General features: G+C 45.6%; 1 protein-coding gene across 1 annotated transcript in view; it reads right to left on the bottom strand.

Annotated features, from left to right (window-relative positions):
* The window catches only part of rgs6 (regulator of G protein signaling 6), a 54,475-nt gene extending 45,687 nt beyond the window's left edge, over positions 1-8,788 (bottom strand). The window contains exons 1-2 of the mRNA XM_026998592.2: positions 8,518-8,788; positions 6,203-6,326 (exon numbers count right to left, since the gene is read on the bottom strand). Of these exons, the coding sequence (XP_026854393.2) occupies positions 6,203-6,286 (84 nt within the window). The 5' untranslated portion in view covers positions 6,287-6,326; positions 8,518-8,788. The remainder of the gene's footprint in view (positions 1-6,202; positions 6,327-8,517) is intronic.
* Between the last annotated feature and the right edge of the window lie 1,659 nt (positions 8,789-10,447).

The following is a 10,447-nucleotide window of genomic DNA, read 5'->3' as shown; positions in this document are numbered from 1 at the left end:
TGGAAAAGGCATCTCAGGTCAAGGCTGAGCTGGTCACACATGAGGGAATATGAAAGGTGAAACAAACAGCCCCCATTTCCCATCGCCCTGCCTTGTTAATTCATCCCACTCTTCCATTCTACAGTCTCTCCCCTTCTCATTAACAGGTAACAAGTGAAAAATAAGCATTTATTCTCCACTGTAGCCATTTAAAAAAAAAAAAAATGAAGAAGACAGAAATAGTGGAAAATTGACAGCCTGAGAAAAACATCAAGAAACAAGTTTGCCCGTGGGCGTTTGGAGTTATGCGCGCCTGTCCCCCAGCAACAAATTCTTTGTTGCCTTGAGCACACTCAAAGAGCGAGGCGTACAGGCTAAACAGCAGCTGCCGCCATTCATCGCTCCAGCCAGTGCGCTAATGGATAGTTCTCCAGGCTCTAACGCAGCCGTGCCACCCCTCATCCTAATTACTCTGCTTGTGGGAGAACGGCCGAGGGAAAGTCGCTGCAGGCCAATGAGCAAATCCATATATTTTCTGAAATAAACGTGGGGGGAAACTGTTACCGCACACAATGTCAAATGTCCCTAATTTTTTTTTTTTTTTTTACTATAAAGCAAGAGTCTCAGAAGTTGCCACAATGAAAGGAAATCTTAGCTGCCTCATAAAATTACGCTTTACTGTCAGTAATACATGTGCGATAAAGGGCAGGGACAGTGGTAGGCAGGTGGACAGGTTCAGATGAGCGCAAATCTCATTTGCGCATTATCACACAGAGTATCTGTTTAGTGAGCTGAAGCACTCAGCTCTGTATAAATCCTAATAATACCTTTTGCACAATCCAACATTCTCTGTGGCAGATATCCGGTGGCTGTAGGTGTTTAGATGCCTTGCAGAGTGAGGGTGCAGTTGAGGTTTAACAAAGCAGCATACACTGAATACACTTTATCAGCCCTGTCATTTGCTCAGGGATGCCTGATTGAGGTGGAGAAATTGCGCAGTTTTATCGACTCGTTCAGATGTCTCATTCTCTTTCATAAAAAAAAAAAAAAACACCCGCCTCCCCAGATTCTGCATCCACTCTTTAATGGGCAAATTCATCAGTCAGTCCTGTCTCAGTGCTTTTTCAGGTTAATTGTGTTTCTTCACACATGCATTCCTCTCTCTTATCTATCTCCCCTCAAAGTGAAGCAAATATTCGTGAGCCGTGTCAAGACCACGGGGGCACGAATTATTACACAGCCGCTATAGCCGGTATGTGTTCTGCAGAGCAAAGTCTTGCCCTTGCCAATGGCACTTCTTTAGATGGCGGGTGATATGAGAGAGAGAGAGAGAGAGAGAGAGAGAGAGAGAGAGAGAGAGAGAGAGAGAGAGAGAGAGAGAGAGAGAGAGAGAGGCAGACAGACAGAGGTTAGTGGGAATAAGTTTACCAGGGGACATATACCTATGCCATAACTCTTGACCTGATGTGTGCAATGATATAGAAGAATGCAATTTACTCTGAACGCTCGCTCCGGCTCCAGGGATGCCGGACGCTTCTCCCTAGGGCGTTGGCCATATTGTCCACCATCTGGTGCCCATCTTCAGTGACTGTATGGTAGTGGGAGACCAGAACATGAACAGACATCTATTACTTACCTGATCCTACAAAAGTCTGCCCAGTTCCACCACTATAAAAGGCCCAATAATGCTTCACTCTTCATAAGGGACAATCTTATAGAAGGCAGGGAAGACTGTAATAATGAGAAGGCAAGTTAGAGGAGGACAGCCACCAGGTATACAGATTCTGTTTGCATCATCTCAGCAATGGTGAGTCAAGGTCTGCAATGAGGCAAGCGATGTCTCTTTTCAAAAATAATTAAATGTTCTTGTATCACTACAAAGGGTAACTGTAGTGCAAACACCCCAAAACACTAACCACACATGCAAAGCAAGGTGCAGTTACTGGGGTGCTAAGATTATCTTTGTCAAGAGAAGCCACAGCAATGCATGGACTTTCTGAACAACCTAGAGAACTTAACCTAACAAAACACTGCCCATTCCAACTGTGCGCTATTCTGCAAAGTGTCAACACATCCTCGTGCTAGTTTGCCTCCCATGGTGAAAGAATTACTTGGTTAGACTTAAAAGTAGGAATAAACAAAAATTAGCACCATAAGGGATACTGGCCAGCAAAGGTGTTTCCAGGACGTTCTTTTCCTGTTTTCCTGGTGCAACGTATTGAGATCCATCAGTCTCAGCAAATGGAAAAGATCTCTAATTTTTCAGGTACTGTTGTTCCCTGTAACCAGACATACCTAGGAAAAATCACCCAGCATAAACTGAATTTCTAACAACTAAAAACTGGGCCATCTCTTACAGTTGGCACAGAACTGATGAGTGACACTGTGTTGCCACATGCTGTCCAGTGGATACCCAATCATGTGTCCCCAATCATGTGTATATACATACATTTTAACATATATTTCATGTTGCTAATATAATATGGGATCAGTAAGTCAGTTATGGGATCACCATTTTAGATCTCACAGATATCAGCTAAGAAAGGTCCTGAATTAGGGCTCTTTGAGCCTCTCAAATGCCTATACCCATTGCAAACTCTAGGGAGCTGTCAAGTCTGAGAATCCTCAGCTCCACAAATCTGTGGTACAGCAAGGAAGTATGTCATCAAGACTGCTAATGATCCCTTGCACCCATGGCAACTCAACCAACTTGAACAACTTCTTTACCAATGATTATCTAAGCAGCTCAGCCAAATAATTCTCTGGTTAAGTTCTACCAAAGTGTTATGAACTCCTGCCAGTAGCCTACCTAACATGCCTACTATGATAGTATTTCAGTATGTTTTAAGCTAAAAGATGCATCTGTAATACTATAGGCTTATACTTATAACAGCTTTATCTCTGAAATTCAGGGTCAACCAAAGCGATGAGGATAAAGAGCCCAGGTTTACAGTTTCACATTTGATTAAGTCCATAGTGAAAAATCTCCAAAGATAATGCCAAACATAAAGGCAATGCAGGAGAAGGAAACACTAAGTTTCAAGTGCCATCTACCATGCATCTCTTGATGTCATCCAGAGGTCACCAGAGGTGTGAGGTAGTTCACTCCAGTTCCAGAGTAGGATGGTCTTGGAATAATGTGGCATCTATACGAATGTACCTTAACTATCCTAAATCCATCTGAGCAGAAAAAAATTACTAAACCACCTATAATTAATATGAACCTTGACTGCAATTCATCTGTATTACTTACTGTCCAAGGAGCCTTAGAAGGTTTCTGCTGCCCTGCCAGCTTGGCTGTAATTAGAGGGATCAAGATCATGGCCCATGTAAAGAGGTTTAAACCATTAGTTCAGACCCAGAACAAATATTTTGCTTAGTAATGGCTCTCGATCATGATCTTGCTCGCCAGTTTTAACTCTAACTGGCTAATTGGCATGTGATTCTGGTTTACGGTCAGCAGCTTAAGCAGGCATGGAGACTGAAACACGGTGAAAGCCCTTTACAACATTATGTTAGCATTTTACAGACTTTTGGAAACTAAGGTTCTCATGGACAAATGTAGGAATCGTTAAAAAAAAAAAAAAAAAGTTGCAATTTTTTCCAGAGTCAAGGACAGACCATTAAATGCCCTAGCAAACTCTTCAGTGCCTGTAAGGTAACGGAATTCACTGTGCTTTTCCAGCCTTCCTCTTCTCCTTCCACTTCCCTGCCTCTCTCTTCCCAAGCCCAGGGCCTTGTGTTCTGTTCCTTCTTCCTTTTCCTTTCTGTCCCTCTCTGAAAAGTTTCCCTCCACATCACTGCAATAGAACAAAGGTTCGAGTTGAATGGTGTTTAATATGGCCTACACTGGAATAGCGTCACGTGGATGATTGGGATCACGGGTGCTCTCTGATACATGTTCAGTTTGTGTGAGTGACTAATAATACCACCAGGGCATTGGGCGCAGTAAATCACATCCAGTAGAGGCTATATCTGCATTCTGCATTAAGCAGCAATAACATACAAAGCAGAAATTGTGTATATCAACACATAGCCATCGAAGGCTTTGGAAGTGAAGGGTTCACTCGTAGGGTTCAGGATAAGAGCACTACGGTCTGCCCTAAGGCAGCTGCTGGTATAATAATGCAGCTGGTAGCAGATATGAATTAACAAACCATGTTATTACAATGGCAATTACTTCACCAAATGCAAAATGTGCAAAGAGCCTCACATGAAGGGGTGTCCCAGAGTGTCCCAGAGTTCCAGAAGCTAAGAAAAAAACTGCTCCAACACTGTACATGGTGCAGGTTCCAGCTGTGGTCAGATTCTTATCACACAGGCTTCTGACAAGCACATTACAGCTACCAAGCAGGTAACGCCTGGGCACCTTTTCCTTACTAACAAACAGCCAGGAGGAAACTAGTGTGAAAGAGTAAAAATGTTCTCATTGTTTGATTGGAGTGGAGATAATAATTTACAGCTAAATCCAAATAAAAGTTAGTATTCCTACACGATGCGTTGCAGAATTTAGACAATATGAGTGCAAGTTAAGCATTGGATACAAATTTTTTATCACATTTTTGGTGTTCCCTTGAAACAAAGTTCAAAGTGTTATAGTTTAGGATTCCAGAACTAGCTCAGGGAGAGTGAGTACCTATCCAGGGTGCTCTTATGAAGGAAGAGCTTTTCAGATTGCACTGGTACCTTTAGCAGTCTCGAAGCAGTATGCACTCACAACTATTCCGTCTTTCCTAGGCATTTCCTACCACCAAGGGATTTTTTGGTGGGATTTTTATTTATTTGATAGATGATTGCGTATTAGATGATTGCGTAATCATGTAGACAAACGGTTGTGCTGCAGCCTTGTAGAACGCATGCTCTGCACAAACATTTCGTTCCTGTGCTCTAAAGCCTATTTAAAGAACATTTTACGGGAGACGTGGTAACTGCAATAATAAGCGCCCGTCTTAATCAATGTGACCTTTTACGCACGCCGCACCGCTGCAGTAAATTTCGTGGAAAGGGAAAAAATAGGCCGACAGTTCGCGTTTATTTATGCCGCTTGCAAACCATGCATTGCTACCTAGAAACAGTAAAAAAAAAAAAAAAAAAAAAAAAAAAAGAAGAAGAAAATCTATATTTTTGCTGTATCATGCATCCTATGTCCATTATCAAAACTGAAAATAGGTAACCTAGGCTATGTTGGTACTTAGAAGCAGAACAGAAGTTATTTACACGGGGAAAAGCAGTCACCATTACCGAGTTGTTAAGAGAGATTTTATTATCGATCCCACGGAGGTAGGCTATCGAAGAGCTCATCCCTATCCCCGTTGTCACTGTGACAACAGAGAAACAACCCTCCTGTAAACTGGCAACGAGTGGTTCTGCACCACTCTTTTAATTTCTAATTTTAACTAATTAATTTCTTTAAACAGCTTGTTTCTCTTCACGGACCTAAGCGTGCGCTCTTAACCCGGTTACCTTCTCGGGTGCTCTTCAGAAGGTTACGAGATAGTTAAGCAGGTCTTAAACTGGACAGCAGAGCTCTGATGGCGCCGAGGAGAAAGATCGCACTACAAGTTCACTTTTGAGAAGAAGACAAGGAGTTTAGCGCACTTTCTAAGGATCCGTAAGGGAGAGACACGAAAGAGTACTGTGTTCAGGCCTCATTGCTCAGTTAACGGATTTCTGTTCCAGTGCCTCACAGTGTCTCACTCACAGCATGCAGAAGACGTATCTCAAACATTCAAAATATCCACACAGACGGGAGCCTGACGGGTCCGTCAGTAGCTCAATTTAGGCTAGATACAGTACTGAAACAAAATGATCAAATAAATGCATTAACTCACATATGAGTATTCGTTAAGAATGAAACGCATTTGAAACGGAGTATATTCCATTGATGTCACGAGAGCACAGCTCAGCAGACGGCTTGCAATATGCTGACACACCAACTATCTAACGCAGAGCAAACAAAACTACAGCTCCTTCGTTCTGTTTGCCCGCAGCGGACGGGAGGCCAGAGCAGCACGTAAGCGCCATTCTAACGCGACAGCGACAATCAGACAGGGAGTGCGAGTCGCGCCTGCGTCCGTTCGCTGGACGCGATCGCGTCCGCTGCGTCTGTCTTGGACAGCGGAAAGTCGTAGTGACGCCCAATAGCGCCGGCTGCGGGACTCCCCGGTGAACTCAAAAATGTCCGAGCAGAGGGCGGCAGTGCTCTCCGCACATGCAGCCTTACCTTCCTGTAGACGATCATGTTGGGAGAGTCTTCGTCCGGATCTGCAGTCCCCGCCGACCCCTGCTCATGCGAGGTCTGCGCCATGCTCGCCCGTCTCCGCACCTCTCTGACCGGAGCGCAAAGACTACGACAGAGGAGAGAGCAATCACATGGACCGGGGCCCAGAGAGCACGCCAACAACGAGCTGCTTTGAACAAAATGAACTGTGTACAGTCGTTTGATCACCGTGGATGCCAACAGATTAACATTTCATAAGCTCAGTACAATATGGAGCAGAGCATGGCCACATAATACAGACACCGAACATCTGGTACGTTTGGGATGGGGATAAAGCGAAAGGAAGAATAAATAAAATGCGTAAATCTGTTTATGGAGGCCGACACATGGAGATAAGTTTCACCCTATGAATGCCGAGCTGTAGAACACACGCAGCAGGCCTGTGCAACATTTTTAGGGCATCTGGAAGCGAGAGCACTTCGTAACCATTCGAGTGTCTGTCCGACCGTAACGACCGTTCCAGACTGGCGCAACAGCAGGACACCGGTATCCTTGGCGACCTGACACCTGTCAGCGCTCCGACAGAAGAGGCGAGACGAGGCGTATCACTGTGGGCTGAGAATACTGGTCGGGGTGCGGCCGTACGTCCACACCGTGGGTTAAATGACACCGCGTCTCATAAGGAATACATCGGCGTATTGGGCGGGGGGGGCGGCTTAGAATGTTTCAAAAAAAAAAAAAAAAGAATAGAAATTTTTACTAAATCAAAGCATGGAAATCTATTCAAAAACAACGACAAAACCTGTCAACCGTCTCCCGAGAATACCTGAGCAGCCAGACAGGCTGATTCCCATCTCAGCGTCTGCCACTGGAAAGGTACAAAAGATAACTGGTTCTGAGTCAGAGGTAAGTACCCTGTAGATGTCGTTACGACAAGTTTCACTAGGTTTTCCCCTGCAATAACGATCACTTTTGCCTTCATTTATCCAACACTTAGCGCTCGCTCGCTCCCTCGCTCTCGCTCTCTCTCTCTCTTTCTCGCGCGCGCGCGCACACACACACACACACACACACTATTGGTTAGTGCTGATAAACAGTTTGGCAGAGAATTAAATCCCACTATGCATAGCTATATACACTGTAGAGTCTCCTGTCGTACCTGTTCATATCACCCTCTCTTTGTACATGTTAGTCGTAAGCATGACAAGCAGGTTCTTTAAGAAGAACAGAAAGTGTGTGTGAGAGAGAGAGAGAGAGAGAGAGAGAGAGAGAGAGAGAGAGAGAGAGCGAGAGAGAGCAAAAGAAAATAAAGAAATACATAAAACTAAGAGAGAGAGAGATTCTCTGTCTGTGGCTCCCTGACACTCAGCTTAAACTATACTCCCCTATGGGATCCCAAGCCGCTGCTGTCTGCTGAACATGCCAGTGTGTGTGTGTGTGTGTGTGTGTGTGTGTGTGTGTGTGTGTGTACACTGTTTGTGTTTTCCTGTCATCACCTGCCTGACACTACACTCCAACATGCTCCTAACCACCACTGCATAATGCCCCTAACAACTTATTGATTCTTTGCAGTTAGCTGGTGCATGTGCAGCTCCCACAGCACTGTCTGCTCTGCTAAGGCTTTCCAAACCTGAAAGGGGATGGACATTAGGGTCTAGTAAGCCATCTTAAGAAAGGCTTAATGCAGTCAATGGAGCGAAAAGTTCTATTTGACTATGATGTGATGCACCCACAGAGACAGTGCAGTTATTCCGGCGAGGAGTGCAACTGTGATCAGATCCACACCCCACAGAAGGGCTGCTCCCAACTCACCCAGGGCTTGCAGGAGCCCTGTCTGATTCAGGAGCCCTGTCTGATTCAGCGCCTGAATCCCCCACATCACTTGAATGATCCACTCCTTCCAGCTGTTCTTTCACTCTCAAGGAAGTAAAGAAATTAAAGGAGATAAATAAGGAAAATATAAAAAAAATGGGAGAATAACAGAGAGAAAAAAAAGAGAGAGAGAGAGAGAGAGAGAGAGAGAGAGAGAGAGAGAGAGAGAGAGAGAAAGAGAGAGTGTGTGTGTGTGTGTGCATCATCGGTGAGGAAACCATCCTTCAAATCAAACATGACAACAGTTCATAACCCCTGAAGTACATCACTTCAGGGCATGATCAGATATTGCCAGTTCACTGCTACACTGCTCACATAACACACTCACACACACACACACAAGGGCGTGCACACGCGTGCAGTGAGTTACCGCCGGTACTCCCTCGCCGTCTCTCAAGAACTCTGTGCTTTCCCTCACGCTCAGCACAACTGCAAGCGTCCATTACCTTAGCAACAAAGTACTGCCACGTCCGTGCCTCCAAGCTCGATTTCGCCTCCTTAGCAACCAGATAAGAGCAGGTTCATGGTCTAACTGGAGAAGAGAGAGAGAGCAGGTGCAGAAGGGGGCAGGAGAAATGGACGGAGAGGTTCCGCCGAGGAGCCGACCACGGGACGGGAGAACAGCTGCGGCAGTCTTCTTCTTCTCCCGCTCTCTCCCTCTCTGGATGGATCTGGCTGCGGGTGGTCACGGAGCGGAGTGGAGCGGTTAGGTGCAGCGTGGAGATCCTGGCTTATGTGCAACTGGGCGCATGTGAGTGTGAGAGAGTAGCAGAGAGAGAGAGAGAGAGAGAGAGAGAGAGAGAGAGAGAGAGAGAGAGAGAGAGAGAGAGAGAGAGCAAGGGAGGGAGGGAGGAGTAGAAGGGGAGGGGTTGGACAGACTCACTGTGTTCCTCTGGCAAGCAATTTGCAAACATATTTCTGAAAGAGCAAGAACACATGATAGAGAAGGAGAAGCGATAAAAGATGCATGCAGTTTGTAAACAGATATTAGATGAGCAGATGCTATGAGGGACATTTATTGGAGGGCATTTCAGGCTGATTCCACTAAGATTTCTTAGAGTAATACACCCTTTTCCATTTTTCTCTCACCATGTCATCTAATAGTCCTGACTCTGCTAGTATGTTGTCTAAGTGAATTCAACCAGAATACCAGAAGCAAAGCATTCTGCAGAGAGAAACTGCAGCATAAAGCAGAACATCAATGCTAGATTCCTGAGAATGTCTTTTATACACATTTAGACCAACCTGTTCAGTTTTGGATGTTTTTTGTTTGTTTGCTGCATTTTTTGATGCAGTACATAAAACTGTAGACCTGTAGAAGCTTTTCTAGTATTATTGCACTGGTGGAAGCTTTTATCACACATAATAAGCCTCGGGTACAAAGCATTCACAAGCATTGAATAAAAGGTAACAAGAATGAGTTTCAAAGCAGTGTCTTGTGTGACCAGGTACTGGAGAATGAAGTCTACAAGTTACATCCGTAAATGCACAGATGGAAACAGAACATGAAGAACATGCAGCTCTCTGGGCCTCCTGACGGAGAGCCACATCGCCCTGCGATAGCTGGAGATCGGCACCATGGACGAAGCCCCGCCACACCGCCGATGCAGGCTGCACCTACTCCACCGCTGGCTCCGCCCTCTGGCTGGGCGAAACCCGCATGCAGAACCGTGCATATACCCACCCTGGGGGGAGACCCAAGTGTGGTTACTTTCCAGGTGTTGCGAGGAAAGATGGAACCTGCTCACCACCTGCAACCGCCAGCCAACCCTGTCCAACATGGCTCAGACGCAAAGGCCACCATTAGCCACAGATGACCAGGTAGCTTGTAGCTCACCTAGCTGCAGAAGGGCCACGTGTACGTTCGTGGGTGTGACTGAGGAGATGCCAAGTAGGATCTCACATAGGATCAGCTCCACTTCTCCATAAAATCACATTCATTACATCTACACATGAAAAAGGGAGGAACAAGGCCCTAGACCTGGCGCGGGCCGTTGAGACATTTCATATGCCTGTCCCGGTTCAGCTCTGGTAAGACATTATGGCTATTTGGTCTTTACTCCACCTAGACTAATGGAGGTCACTGCCTTGGAGATGGCTGGAGTACATTTGATGCATGCCCTGACCTCCTGTTTTCCAAAAGCTTTAAAAAGCAGTATCCACTTAAAGGGTCGAGCGGCAGGGGGGTGGTCTGTTGTAAGCACTTTATGCGAACTAATGCGAGAGATAGCGAGACTGGACTGTTCTTAGAGCATGATTCATTCCCTGCTTTGTTAAGAAGGGCTTTATCAGCGCTCGCCCAACGAGCGGCTTCTCTGCTGGGGGCTGACCAGCCATGAGAGGCCAAGTTATCTGTGTTTCCCCCACCACCCCCAT

Source organism: Electrophorus electricus, chromosome 3 (assembly GCF_013358815.1).
Source record: "Electrophorus electricus isolate fEleEle1 chromosome 3, fEleEle1.pri, whole genome shotgun sequence".
Lineage (NCBI taxonomy): Eukaryota > Metazoa > Chordata > Actinopteri > Gymnotiformes > Gymnotidae > Electrophorus > Electrophorus electricus.
This window is presented reverse-complemented; position numbering and strand designations above follow the sequence as displayed.